Source organism: Barbus barbus (assembly GCF_936440315.1).
Source record: "Barbus barbus genome assembly, chromosome: 42".
Classification (NCBI taxonomy): domain Eukaryota; kingdom Metazoa; phylum Chordata; class Actinopteri; order Cypriniformes; family Cyprinidae; genus Barbus; species Barbus barbus.
This window is the reverse complement of record NC_136720.1, coordinates 2,916,266-2,931,478: the sequence shown is the minus strand read 5'-3', so window position 1 is coordinate 2,931,478 and position 15,213 is coordinate 2,916,266. Positions and strand designations below refer to the sequence as shown.

The window sequence follows — 15,213 nt, the reverse complement described above, 5'->3', positions numbered from 1 at the left end:
AGACGGTCCCTCTGATGGTGATGACATCACATCATTCCATAGACATAAACGTGTTTTTCAGCCTCATAAAAACATTGACTTCTGCAGAAAAATGCATTGTAGGTACTGCTCATTATAGTCGGTAGTGAAAATTAATTGTAAGTATCCTTTTTAAATGCATATTAACAAAGCTATTGAACATGGAAGTCCGAATGTGTGAACATAAAACCAACTTTACCGCAGTGTAGAAACATATTATATAAAATGGACATTGACACATTCTTTCACCAATATTATGTGCATCACTTTGATTCATTTATTTCCACAGAGGACCTCTCTGAGCTTGGCCTGTGGGGACAAATATCCATAAACAGAAGACACTGAGGACTCTTGGGTGTGTTAATTAGCAAACTGTTCTTCCATGTTTCACCCTGCTTCAAAACATGTTATAACATCAGTGTCTCTTTCAGATTCAACGGATGCTTTCACGGGGAATGTGTAAACAGACCCAATATAAAATATCATTATGTTTGTCACGCCAAGCCCCTGCTTAATTTTGTATTAAGACTTTCTTTTCTTTTTCTTTCTTATAATGCACATCTTCAGATGACATGCATTCTGGCAAAGCAAATAGTGTGAAATGCATTGTTTTGGGTAATTATCCAATAAATAAAAAGAGGGAAAAAAGTTGACCCGTCTCATCTTTTATAAAAGTGTAAATAGTAGCCTATTTAAATCACAGTCATAATGCTCAAGGTAGGCTAAGTGTATTGTGGTTAAAAACGGGCAAGAAATAACACAAAACAACACCAGAGAACATTTAAAAATGCATTTAAACATGCTTGTTAGCTAGGCTACATCTTAGTTTTATTCACTCATTCTTGCTAAATAAACAACAAGCAAGGAAACAGTTTACAGCTTCAAAAGATACGACAAATAACAGAAATATCAGCTCGATTCGTTTGTGCTCCTTTAGTCTTTTTAATCCCTGACGTTACAAGGTTGCACAGCAAAAACAATTATTTAAAATCAGAATAAAAGCACGTGCAAAATCATTTTAACCAATTAGTTAAAGAATACGAACCTTCGGCTTTATTACTTAAATAATAATCCGCCAAACAACAGTTTCTGTTCCACTCGACTGTTTGTGGTTCAACAAAGCCACGCCCACCGCGGAGCGAACTTATGCATATTCATCTATACCCCGCCCACTGGAACCGTTCTTCACAGGAACCTACTATCAACTAGCCACGCCCATCGAGGAGCGAACTTATGCATATTCATCTATACCCCGCCCACTGGAACAGTTCTTCACGGGAACCGAATATTACACAACACCGGTCCAGTAACTGTGTTAGCTGGGTCTTAGCTGGGTCTTATGCATGCAAAGTACACGGACCACACAATATAGGGATTGTGAGCAGACATGGTTGACGTTTTTGCAGTGTGGATGGAGTTTTAAGACGGTCCACAGACGAATATCAAAAGTGAAACTAACTAAATATGAAACTTTATAGCGCTAATCGTTCTTGGTTCATGCCTCAAAACAGTGCATTTGGAGAATTGATACGTGGCAGGAGAGATGAACGAGGAAACAAGGAAATATCGGTCGGAGAAGCAGTCCTAAAATATTTGAGGAAATTGGATATAATCTGAAAAGCACGTGGAGCCACAGCGTCCAACATCATCAGTACTTCTGTGCACTGCCTCAGCCAGGTTGTGTTTTAATTTTGAATATTAGACCGAATGAAAATCAAGGTTATATTAGAGTCAAGTCATGTACTACATACCTGTGATTAAAAGCAGATATTGGGTTAGCTTTCAGTATTTACTGGAGAGTTTACTATGTTTATGATGGCAGTAAAATGGAGTTTAGATTATTATAAGTAGCTTGTTTGTGCTGAATCTGGCCAGTTATAACAATATAAAATTATGCTGGTTACTCGACTGCATACAAATCAAAAATTCTTAGAAGATTATTTAATAGTTTGTATTATAAGAATTTTAATTGCACATTTTTGGGCAAGACTTGGGACCTAGAAATTGTAGTAATTTTCCGTTTTTTACTTTTATACTATTTTGGCCGAGACTACTTTGGGTTTGGCAAGTTTGTCGTTTATTAATGAGAAATTAAGCAGAAGCAGACATTTCTCTCTCAAAAGTGCTTTATAGTTAATAGAAGGTAGCATTTTAGAATAAATATTTTAAAAACTCTAAGCATCTGAAGTGTTGAAATCATGAAATCTTTATGCATTGACAGTGAGGATAGAATACGACACCCAAAGTACCAGCTTCTATCCATGGTGCTATGTGATGTAGATCGTGAACCATGGACAAATCAGTAGGGATACAAGGTGACTTGTCTCCAAGTGGCAGGTATGCTAAACAGGGCATAAATTTCCTTTTGGAAAATTGGGGTCTCTTATAGGGGATTTGAGGGGAGAGTTGGGTGGTATTTTTCTTTTTTAATTACAATTATTTTTACCTAAAGCCTTGTTGAGACTGTCAGTACAAATCCGATTTTTGTGCTTATCCATTTGGGATCCAATCATATTAAGCAAGTCTGAACGGCAATAAAATCACATGAAATCCGATCGGACTTTACACAGCTTTTTCACATTCTCATGCCACGTAAAATGTAAACATGTCAGACGCTGTTTGTAGAAAATATGCTGAATGGCTTTTGGAGAAACAAGGTTGTGTTGAGATGGAAAAAGTCAGAATATGGTTGAGCATTCCTGCTTCCCATGTTTCCGCCGCTACCTCATGAGGTGTAATGTAATCCAGTGCAAGGTCAACATGTTGTTTTTAGTGTAAGCATACCAACGCAACATCATTGCCACAGTAACCAATGCAGATAGTCTGTAAAATGAACGAGTGCAACAGGACACACAAATCAGATTTGAACAAATGCGATACGCGGTGTGGGCCGTTACTCATTTAGATCATATTCCAATCAGATACAAACAAAAACAAATACGTTCTTGGTCTGACAGTCTGAACGAGGCTTAAATGTTTCTTCATTCAATGTATTTGTGCTTTACAATTTATAGTTATCTGTTGATTCATATTTATAGTCATGTGAAAAAGTTAAAGCACCCTATTGAATTCCATGGTTTTCTGTATCAGGATATAATAATGAAAAAAAAATGATCTGGTACTTAGCAGGTCTTAGAATTGGGAAAATATAACCTCAAATGAACAACATCACATGACATTGCACAGTGTCATTATTACATTAACAAAAATAAGGGCAAGATGGAAAATCCATGTGTGACAAAGTTGGAAAACCCTATGATTCAGTTCCCTGTAGATCCCAGTTCCCTTTTAGCAGCAATAACCTGAAGTAATCATTTTCTGTATGACTTTATCAGTCTCTCACATCATTCTGGAGGAATTTTGGCCCACTCTTTTTTTACAACGTTGCTGTAGTTTATTGAGGTTTGTGGGCCTTTGTTTATACACAGCTCTCACCACATGATTTCAGTCAGGATGAGCTCTGAATTTTGACTGGGCTATTGCAGAACCTTGATTCTCTTCTTTTTCAGCTGTTCTGTTGTAGATTTGCTGGTGTGCTTGGGAACATTGTCCTGTTGTGTGACCCAGTTTTTGCCCAACTTTAGCTGTTGGTCGTATGGCCTCACATTTGACTCTAGAATACTTTGGTATATATGTAGCAGAGGCCAGCGGGTAAGTGCTGTGCAGGTTAAACCTCACTCCCCGATCTCAAGTGGCGCTCTAGCAACAGACGCTAGAGGCCGTGGCCTTTAGCCTCCTTGTTAGAGCGCCCGCCTCCCATGCCGGAGACAGCGGTTCAATTCCCGCTCGGAGCGGGGTGGAGTAGGACCACGAGATTTGGTGCCGTGACCCGGATGGGAGTGAGGGGGGTGAGTGTAGCAGAGGCCAGTGGGTAAGTGCTGTGCAGGTTAAACCTCACTCCCCGATCTCAAGTGGCGCTCTAGCGACAGACGCTAGAGGCCGTGGCATTTAGCCTCCTTGTTAGAGCGCCCGCCTCCCATGCCGGAGACAGCGGTTCAATTCCCGCTCGGAGCGGGGTGGAGTAGGACCACGAGATTTGGTGCCGTGACCCGGATGGGAGTGAGGGGGGTGAGTGTAGCAGAGGCCAGTGGGTAAGTGCTGTGCAGGTTAAACCTCACTCCCCGATCTCAAGTGGCGCTCTAGCGACAGACGCTAGAGGCCGTGGCATTTAGCCTCCTCGTTAGAGCGCCCGCCTCCCACACCGGAGACTGCGGTTCGATTCCCGCTCGGAGCGGGGTGGAGTAGGACCGCGACATATACAGAGGAGTTTGTGGTCGATTCAATGACTGTGATGTGCCCAGGTCCTGCGGCTACAAAACAAGCCCAAAATCATCAGCCCTCCACCAGCATGTGTGACTTTTGGTACGAGGTGTTTGTGCTGATATGTTCTTTAGTTTTTCACCAAACATGGCACTGTGCATTATGGCCAAACATCTCCACTTTGGTCTTGTCTGTTCAAAGGACATTGTTCTAGAAGACTTATGTTTTGTTCAGATGCAACTTTGCAAACCTTAACTAAACCATGTTCTTTTAGAGAGAAGAGGCTTTCTTCTGGCAGCCCTTCCAAACATGCCATACTTGTCTGGTCTATTTGTACTGCAATTAACTTCATTATTTAACCTGTTGACTGAGGCCTGTAGAGTCAGCGGTAAAGTTCTTGGGTTGTCTGCCATTTCTCAGAGCATTACACAGTCTGATGTCGGGGTGAATTTGATGGTATGTCCACTCCTGGGAGGATTGGGGTCTGTTTTGAATGTCTTCCACTTGTGAATTATCTTCATCACTATGGAATAGTTGTTTGGAAATGACCAGGTTGCTGTTCGCAGATTGATGGCAGCAACAATTGCTTCTCTCAGATCACTGATGTATTACCTCCTTGGCACTGTTTAACACACACCTGAAGGCTCCAGACCAGCAAACGGCCTAAACTTCTGCTTTTATGGAGCTGCACACACTTGCTGATGATCAGTTAATCAAAGGCATTTGTTTAGCAGTGCCTGACTGCTACTTACCCTCTTAATCCCTATGATAACAGCAAGGGTGTCCTAACTTTGTCACCCATGGCTTTTCCATTTTGGCTTTAATTGTTAAATAATCACATGGTGCAATATGTCATGTCTTGTTGTTCATCTGAGGTTTTATTTTCCAAATTTTAAGACCTGCCAAGGACCAGGTATTTTGTTATTATGTCTTGATATGGAAAACCATGAAATTCAATAAGGTGTCCTTTCCATTTTCACATGACTGTATATTGTAAGGAAGATGGTGGTGCTGTGGGCTAATTTTGTTGTGCAATAGTTTACACAGTGCAAGGAACTTCAGTTTCAAACTGTTTCAAATTGAATTTACTGAATTTAACTAAAAAAGATAAGCAGTCAGTCATTGATAAGATAAGTATAAGAACAAATAAATAAATGACAAGCAGTAGCTCAAATAAATACAATAACAAAGATACAAATGAAATTACCAGTGCTTTACTTTTTTTATGTAGGTAATATTCAGGTGCAGAAACACTACAGAAATGTAATAATCTAATCTGTAAATAAAATAACACTGGATAGTCTTCAGTGTATAAATAAACACAGATGGATCTATACTATTAGAGTTACAAACGTAATTCAGTCAAGAGCTGTGAGTGATTTACTTTTGCTGTTTAAAATAACATAATACCTGCTGCTGTCTCTTTAAGACAGAACATACATGTTTTCTTTCTCAAGGGTTTATGTGATGCTTGCCAATATGGGTATTTTGACATCATTTTAGTGTGCATTTCACTGTTTACATGTAGTAAGTCACAAAAATAACTACATTTTGTAGTAGCGCCCTGGTTGACAGATGGGTTTGTGTGTGCATGCTCTGAGCGTGAGCGCGTGATCATAGACAGCTCTAGAGTCTTGTCTTCATGTCTTCCTGTATTTGAATAGTTTAAAATCGCTTAAATTTTTACATTAGCAAGACTTGAAAACACATGCTACATTCCATCATCTGTCCCAAGCTTTCAAGCTGAAATGTTTGCGGGTATTTCTCATGTTATAAGCATGGACCTGTGCATCGATTTTCAAGCCCTGCTAATCAAGGCATGAAACTAAAAAGGAAATGTCTACTGCACTAACTACAGGGACATAATTAAAAGATAGGGAAAAAACTACAAGATATGTTGGTTGAATCAAGTAATTGTCTAAATCAATAGTGATACACTTCACTCTGTAATAAGCTGCTTTTCTCTACTTTATGTAGTAACCAGTTCCATGTTGTGAGTTGGAAAAAAAGTAAACATATGGTATTGTGTCATTAATATGTTTTTGCATTGCATGCAAGCAAGCGGCAAAGATCTGTATCCCCAGCACCCAGCAGTATGTCCATGAAGAGTGACTGGTCCATAGATCATCCTCTGAACTTCAAAGATGAAGGAATTCCACCTGAACAAAAGTAAGATAAAGTAAAGTCTCCCTATTGTATATCATTTGTGCGTGAAGAGTCAAGTAATGTGCAGGTGTGTATAATTCCTGTAGATAACAGAAAACTGACCAACTAAAGCCTAGTTGTTCAACTCTGCTCTTGGAGACCAACTGTCCTGTAGAGTTTAGCTCTAAAACACCTCTGAACCAGCTAATCAAGGTCTTCAGGGTTGTTGGAAAAATCACAGACAGCTGTGCTGAAAAGTCTAAAATCAATTTTGCAGGATAGATCAAGATCAGGGTTGAAGACCTAGGTACTAAAAGTAAAGACTAAAGAGCTTTGTTTTACTGTGGGTTGTGCAGTAAATGCAACATCACTTATTTTTGCACTGTGCTGTTCTAATTTAAGATCAAGGGAGCGATCAAGATCAGTTTCTCCAGTACCCAGCCACCTGACCGTGAAAAGCAACTGGTCCATTGATCATCCTCTCAACTTCAAAGATGGTGAAGTACAACCTAGAGACAGGTAAAATGTGTATTCACGAGTAGGCATGGGCGTGCATCATATTCATAGTGGGACATTTTGTTCTATAATCAGTTGCCTATTTGTGCATTACATCTTTTCACATTTGCTAACATTTTCTTGCTACAGCAGCTTGAGGCTGTAGGTAAAGGACATGAAAACGTTTAGGCGTCAAAGCAAACGTTCAAAATAGCCTTGTTGTCGGAAATAGCACAAGCAACCATCAGAGATTCATCACGCCATACCACATCCATTGTGTAAATATTAGAATGATTAATCAACTATTGACATGATTAATATAATGCTTGGCTATTCCAACACAACCTAGGCTAGAAGCTGTTATGTATATTTAAATATACTTTTTATACAAACCATAAAATGCATAGTGTAGCACCACAGTATAACTTTAAATAGTTGTAATTCAGTGTTTTCTTTGCATCTGCACTTAAGAGGTTAATGTGGGGATTTTCCAGATGCGGAAGAGTAAAACATAGAACGCTGTTGTTGTTTTGTTCCAAGAAATTTTGAGCAGTCTTGTGGAGGAGTTGCAGGACAATATGCAATGACGCAGTGTGTCACGATAAGGACATTGGCGCTAGACCAGAGAGAGGTGGCTGGAGCCAGTGCATTCAGCCACAGGAATGCTGCACTCGCACCGTGCCGACTCAAATGCCTTTTTAGAAGTGAGGGAATGGGATTGCTCCCAACTAGTGTTAATTTCATCAACAGGGGTTAAAGAAAAAAAAATCCTGAGCTTGGACTTTTTGGCAGGACAGGCTCAGACTAGATTACGGTGACTATTTGAAACAGCAATACCAAGAAAGGTTACTCACTACAATATGGTGCAAACACATGTAACATTTAGGATGCTTTTGATATCAAGTTTTGCTGGTTAGCTTTGTCCTTGGCAGGGTACAAGATGACCTACAATCTAAAATTGTTTTGTTCAAAAGAAATAATGGTAAATTAAACACTAGGAAATAAATAGAAAATATACAAAGGCAGTTTACTACAGAAAACTTCAGTTCAGTTCAATTAACAACAGCAAAAACACTAAGGGCCATTATCTCTGGCCAGCCGTTCACATGGCATATTTAGCTTCCTGTAACTGCTACAGCTTATGATGTTCTAGGTGAGTCCAGTTACCAACCTCCTTGTTGGCCTGATGCACAATCATCTCTTGTTGCTCTTTCATGTTTCACCAGCTTTTGGTAGTAGAGGCAGTTGGCACTACCATGGGTAGTGAGACGGTGTATCTATGTTCCCTTGATATTGACTGGCTCACTATATGTCCCAGGAAAGCAGTTTTGTGGCATAGCAGGTGACACTTCTTAGACTTGAGATGCAACCATGCTCGGTGGATGGCAGCAAAGACTTTTTGGAGATGTTACAAGACCCCCGTACAACAGGTCATATAAATATCCCTCTGGTTGTGTTCAGACTCCTGTCACACTTGTGGTGTTCCCTGTCAAAAATGACCGGACTCCAAACAATTGCTTATCAATGTCTCATTATGCTATATTATCACCAAATATTGGATTCAATCTTTTTGTCAAGTTGTTTTCTTTCATTTAGGACTGGTTTTGTGTTTCTGTTTGCATCTGATTAATCGTAAGGCCACATTTATCTGAAAGTAGGCACCTAATTTTTTGAGTGAAAAAAGCATTTTTTTATTAATAATTTTCACAATACGAGATAAAAAAAATTATGAACATTGTTACTGTTTATCACACTAGTGAACTTTGTTTAATCAGCAAGTTTGCTTTTAAATGCTTTTATTAAGTCACACTTGTCAAAAATGTCCGACCATTGAAAGTGAATGGGGAATGTAGGAGCCATTTATATTCAAGTACTCCAGAGTGCAGTCTGGATGATGGGGCGGGGCGACACGTGTTGCTCCGCCCACCCCCAATTTCATTGGTTTATAACACGGCAAGCCTTATTGGTGTAGACCCGAACATGCGCATTCCTTTGTGTACAATTTTGTAAAATTGATTTGAACATACTACAGAAATATGTTCTAACTCTAGAATCATAGGCTTTAATTATTATCTGTTTAGTAACCATAGTAATTTTAGTCAGATGAATTCATTATTTAAAAATAAACTTCCTCCGGGTTCTTCAGGTTGTAGCGCTTCATTCATATTTCCTTGAGGATCGAAAGGCCACGGATCAGCACTAAATTGGGATTTTATACGCAAATGGTGATAATTTACTGTATTTTAGACATGGGCAAACACGAATATAATTTCTTATATAACGTGAATATGTTTTAAAGTATGTTTTAAAGCACAACCGTTTTTTTTTTTTGTTATTTATAGAGATGAATTAGCCTATGTTGCTCAATGCGTCACAAACTTGTAGGTTATAAAGTGCAAATAAATATTTTCATGAGAACCTCAATGTTTCCTTGTTTATATCTCAATAAAATATTTGAGCATATATCGATTCTCTTACAGTTTTTTAAAATTTCCTATCTTATAGTAAATAAGTGTCCGTGACATCAAATATTAAAAATCCGATAATTTCTGTATCCACACCCTCATTGTGTGTGTGTGTGTGTGTGTGTGTGTGTGTGTGTGCGTGTTAATCTGTGTACGGGATGAATTTAGATTCAGTTATTAACACTCGATCATTGTAGCCATATAGACCTGCGTAAATATCAAATATTAAATAACTCGGCGCTGTGAATCTGTGCAAAAGGTGCGTGAGCACTTTTAATAAAAGACCTTCTCTGTGATTAATATTTTTATTTATTTATTAAAGACTATATAGCTACTAAAAATCTAACATCTGTAGGCCTAATATAGTACAGTGATTGGTTCTTTTTAAAGGATTGAGCCACACAACCAATAATTTAATTTGTGCATATAGTCTATATATAAAAGTATAAATAAAAATGTTTAAATACGCACTAAAGCACATTAATAATAATATTTGCTGTAGGTCAGATTTAATAACAGCTCTTTTAGCAAACAAAAACATTTAGGCATATATGCAAATAAATAAATAAATGAGTGTGTTTCAGCAAGGTTTTTATTCCCATTATCCACACATCATACCCCAGTTCACGCTGATGGGCTATTTGGTATTATTGTCTTATTTGTCACCGCAGTGTTGTTCTTTAAATTAAAACCATTTGCGGGTTTGTCCTATGTCTTCCTGAACTACAGTGAATGAAGTTTGTGCTTATCCATCGATCCTAAAATAAAGAATATAGGCTACATGTAAATATTAATTATACAAAACAGCTAAATCTCAAACAGTGGATCATTTTTATCAGCATCGCCCAGCTAAAACTGCTCAATGTTTAAGTATGTCTGCTTCGTGTACTGTGAAAAGTGCAATAATATATGAGGTAATTTAACGTGCCATTAGGACTATATCATGGCCACGAATTAAGAATTTGTTCTGATGACTTCATTCGTGAGCCGCTCATATTAAACTGTTCTGCCCGAATACTCGGAGATGCCCCAACCAAGCGTTTGATAGGAACTTACTCTAATTCGTCATAAGTAAAAAAATAAAAAATAAAACACATTTGCTAATTGATTCTAACTAAAATCGCTGTTGTTAGCGCTTAATATTTCTGTAGTACAGCCAAACAGCGTAGATCATTCATAAAAACGTATATAAAAGAATGCTCATGAGCAAACTTCTACACACCAATAAGCTCCGCTGTATCATAAGCCAATGAAATTGGGGGTGGGCGGAGCGACACGTGTCGCCCCTCCTTAATGTGTCGCCCCGCCCCATCGTCCAGACTGCACTCTGGAGCTACTCTTTATATTCACCTTTTAGATAGGTTAATTTAGCCATTACTTATTTTAGCCACTTGGGGGAGTTAGGTATATTTACAGGTTAGTTAGGGAAAGGTGTGGATGGTGGGGAACACACGGTTCTTACCGTAGCCGTGAGCACCCACTCCACCGACAGCACAACAGCATTTTATTAATTAGCACTGGCTGAAGTACCATTTTATGTAAAAAAAAAACTTTTTCTACCTTTATAATAAACGGGAACATCACCCAAAGAGAGATAATGCCTGGACTTAGGATCTTTCTGCTACGCGTTGAGAACTCCATGCCGAGACTTATAGGCTACTAACAGTAGTTAAGGCAAAAAGTTTTTTTTATTTATGTCTTATTTATTGACAACAAAGCATTTGCTGTGCAATATGTGCCGATCGGGATGGGTGCAGTCGGGTCTGTGTCTTCCCAGCCGGGTTCGGGTCCAACTTTCGAATAATGGTCAGGTCCGCGTCGGGTCCGGGTAGTACATTTAAAGGCATTTCTCGGGTCTGCACGGGGCTTAATTTGAACAAACCCAGTTTGGATCCGGCACCTCTTGTTCCGATCACCTCATTTGGCAGATCCCCTTCTTCCAATGAAAGACATTCGTGCCAGGGTTATTATAGTTTTGCATTTTTAAATTTGTTTTTATTTTAATATTACTTTCAATATTCATTTTAATTTTTATTAATAATTTGTTTTTTTAGTTTAGTTTTTATTGTTTACAGATTTCTAGCCTATAGTTCTTATACTGTTTAGTTTAATTTTAGTTTTAGTAATTAAAGTTTAGCAGAAGTAACAGAACACTTCCAGAGCACTTCGGTTCGTTTTATTTTTTCATTTATTTTGACTTTTTTTCACTTTCTTTCTTTCTTTCTTGCCTAAATGCCTTTATTTTCGTCAAATAGCCTACAGTTCTTAATACAATGTATTTTTGCGTTTAAACATGTATAGACTACAACATTTCTTACATTAAACTTGTTTAACAAGCATTTTAGAATTAAAAATAAAACATTTAATCGTCGCAAAAAGACTCGGTGACTTGATTTGCATTGCATAAAATAAAATGGTTTACTGTATTATAGATTAAATAAAACAAACCTATATTTGACCAAAGAAATAAGTCGGCGGCACTGAGAACTACTCTCACCTGAAGAGAATGCAAAATATCTGCACGAGCTCATTACAAACACTGGGTTGTTGCGACTGTCCTGTCCCAGGAGCTGGGTTACACAAAAACTACCCAAACACTAAAAAATGTTGCAATAAAATAAACGTGATTTTTAGAGTATATGTGCACACTAAAAGCAACTGATGCAAGCTGGTAATCAGTTAAGTGGGTCAACCAAGTGATTGTGTGAATGCTCCGTGATCCTCTGATGCTGGATCCGTCTCTCCCTCCCCGCTTTATTCCGGGACCTCGCAATTTACAAATTAAACACTGTATAGTATTATAAATATGATAAAGGCTCAATATCTAGGCTACTTGGCTAAGACAAACCAAAACAAAACACGGATTTGGATGTATGTAGGCCTATTTAATAGACCATTTCAACGGATATTCGGCAGTATAAGCAAGTGACGTCTTTGTTCCTCGGACGTTTCCGGTTAGTGTTCGAGCACATTCAAAACAATGGTGGCGGGTGCTTGATGCACAGTGGGATTGCGATTAATTTATATAATCCTGCTGTTTAAAATGTCAAAATTAAAATTAGATGCTTGTTGCTCAGTGGTTGGGTGCTCCCTCTGGCCTGGAACTAACATTAACATTCATTTATAAATAATCAGAGGTTAAATGGTTTAGATTTCCGAGAAACGCGCCTGGATTGCAGCAGTGAAACGAGAAGCAGAATAGCCACTAGTAACGCTAGGATATACAGCGCACATTTCCATTCAGATAAGGACAAGTTCTTGTTTTTTCCATTTGATTTTTTGTATTTATTTCCGTTAACTCTTCTAATATGTTGCAGCATTGTGTTTTCGGCATTGCTGACATATGCGGTACATTATAAAAGTAGCCCAAAAAAATATTAAAAATAGCCCAATTGTGTGGGAAAACAGTGTTGCCAGGGTCGCAGTTTTCCCACACAATTGGGCTATTTTTAAAATACAGCCACAGGAATAATTACAGAGCCGTGGGTTGCGATTTTTTTGGGCTACTTTTATAATGTACCGCAGCCGCCCAAAGTGTACACATATGATCGCAAAAGGAAGTTATTACAAACACTCGATGGTGGTTTAAAGTGAGTTCTGAGTAAAAGTGTACTATTAATCTCATAAATTGTCTTCTGTAGCATGATGCTAATGTTAGCTCTAATGCACACATACCTAGCGGAGGTGTGAAAGGTTCTGTTTTTATGCATTATTAGTTTGTCATGCATTTCTTAATTTCAACATTTACAGGTAAATCCTAGTATTTTAAATTTGCGATCAATCATGATTAATCACAGTCCATGACTGTGATTAACGCGATTAAAAATTTTAATCGATTGACAGCACTAAATTATACAAATGAATATATGAATTAATTATATGAATGTACCTCTGAAGGATCTGACTGTCTTCAGAAACGATTCAATGGCATTTTTTCCATCTTCGCTTCATGTAATACCTAAAGTAAGTGTTCTTAAACACAATACTGCTTTGTCCACAGAGTTTACGGCTGTAATTCAGCTTTTCCATAAGCACCACCTAGTGTTAGAGAATGGATTTACAGAGACTTATATTTACATTCAGCCTGTGTGCAGTTTCTGTCTGGCCAAAAACGGACCGAATTTGCATGCCCTGCTGTAAATTTTGACCGGTTGATGAAAAACAAGCTTTTGTGGATTATGTGCTAAGTCATCTAGAATTATTTACGGAGCTGATAAAATGTATATAATCATTTATTAATCAATTATCATTTTGACTTAACCCTTTTCTTTCTTTAAAGGCTGAAATGTGAGGTTTACCTTTATATGAAACTTTTTCAAAGCTTTATTTGAACATTTACATTAGATATTTGAACATGCTATTAAACTGTTGTCAGTCAAGTTGTCATTTAAAATCTGAACATCGTTGGTAATGTTTTTGTTTTAGTGATTATGCAAACAAAGTCATTTTATTTGTTGTTTGTTGTTTAAATATAAAACTTTGTGTTTTTTTTTTACATCTCATCCAGCACATTTTAACAATACCGTGATAATACTGATAACCGTGATCATTTTGGTCACTATAACCGTGATAAGAAATTTTCATACCGTTACATCCCTAATTATTTGAAGGTCAAATTATTTTCATTTTATTTACAACACAGTGTAATCAATAGATACATAGTGAAGGTCAAATACACATTATTGTTAACGCAGTTCATTGTATCTAAATTTCTTATTACATGATGATGTTTTGAGTGTAATATGAGTGTACACTGTAACATGATGAATGCTACTAGTCTAAGAATGATTAGACCATGTTAATTATTAATACTCTGTTCACAAATAGATTTTTATAGCGTGCTAAACAATGATAATTAGTTTCTCAGATATAAAATAACCTTTTTTACAATAGTACAAAGCATGCGTGAGCCTATGAGTACAAAATCATATCATACTATAAAATCATACATAGGCTACTTGGCTATATGACTACAAAATCATAGTTGGCTTTTTCTAAAACTATAATTCCAGCAAACACTCACATCTCTGTTAAAATTAAAATCTTTAAATTAAAAATTAAAGGAAATAAATATTTGAAATATATCAGTCTGTTTAATGAATTACAAGTTTCACTTTTTGAATGGTATTACTGAAATAAATCAACTTTTTCATGATATTCTAATTTTATGACCAGCACCTGTTCATCCACATCTGTTGAGAAAGCTTGATCTTCTTAATGATGTAGGCAACAACTCCGTGCAGTGAGGGCTGATCTCGACTGAATTGTTCTTAAGTCATTTCCAAATCAAGCTGCTTATACCGGTCAATGCGGCGAATCGTATGTTCACAACTGTATGGTCAACATCCTTTAAATTCCTTTGAAAGCTGTCCTGAGTGAGTGTTTGTGACGAACTAGAAGACTGTTAAGCGAGTATCTGTGCAACGAATTAGCATTTTGAAGCTGTTGTTACGTTCCCTTATCAAGTCTAGGGGGGGGAAGGTCACGTAACAGAATAAAAATTGTGTTGTGTGTGTGTCAGCAGTGAGGAACAGTAACCAACCTCAAAAGAGTAACTTGCAAAAAGAAAACCCCACTTCACAACGTGAATGAAGAAAAGTACCATATTTACCCGAATATAAGACGTACATATAGATGTACCTTTTGGAAAGAGGCTTTTTGAAAACCAAATGTTTTTTTTCCCTCAGTAAAACACATTTTGTCTTAAATTATTTTCATATTGCATATTTTTCCTATTTTAACTTTTGTTCTGAAAATATGGTAAATACTGGTAAAATGTACCAACAATCACATTTAAAAACATAATTTTTTTTTGATATACTGTTTAAAA

The 15,213-nt window shown here is 37.4% G+C and overlaps 1 protein-coding gene across 1 annotated transcript in view; it reads left to right on the top strand.

Annotated features, from left to right (window-relative positions):
• The first annotated feature begins 1,451 nt into the window (after window positions 1-1,451).
• LOC306861600 (NACHT, LRR and PYD domains-containing protein 3-like) overlaps window positions 1,452-15,213 on the top strand; it is a 42,774-nt gene continuing 29,012 nt past the window's right edge. Inside the window, exons 1-4 of the mRNA XM_079403972.1 lie at window positions 1,452-1,695; window positions 2,240-2,355; window positions 6,337-6,447; window positions 6,826-6,942. Coding sequence (XP_079260098.1) covers window positions 2,309-2,355; window positions 6,337-6,447; window positions 6,826-6,942 — 275 coding nt within the window. The 5' untranslated portion in view covers window positions 1,452-1,695; window positions 2,240-2,308. The remainder of the gene's footprint in view (window positions 1,696-2,239; window positions 2,356-6,336; window positions 6,448-6,825; window positions 6,943-15,213) is intronic.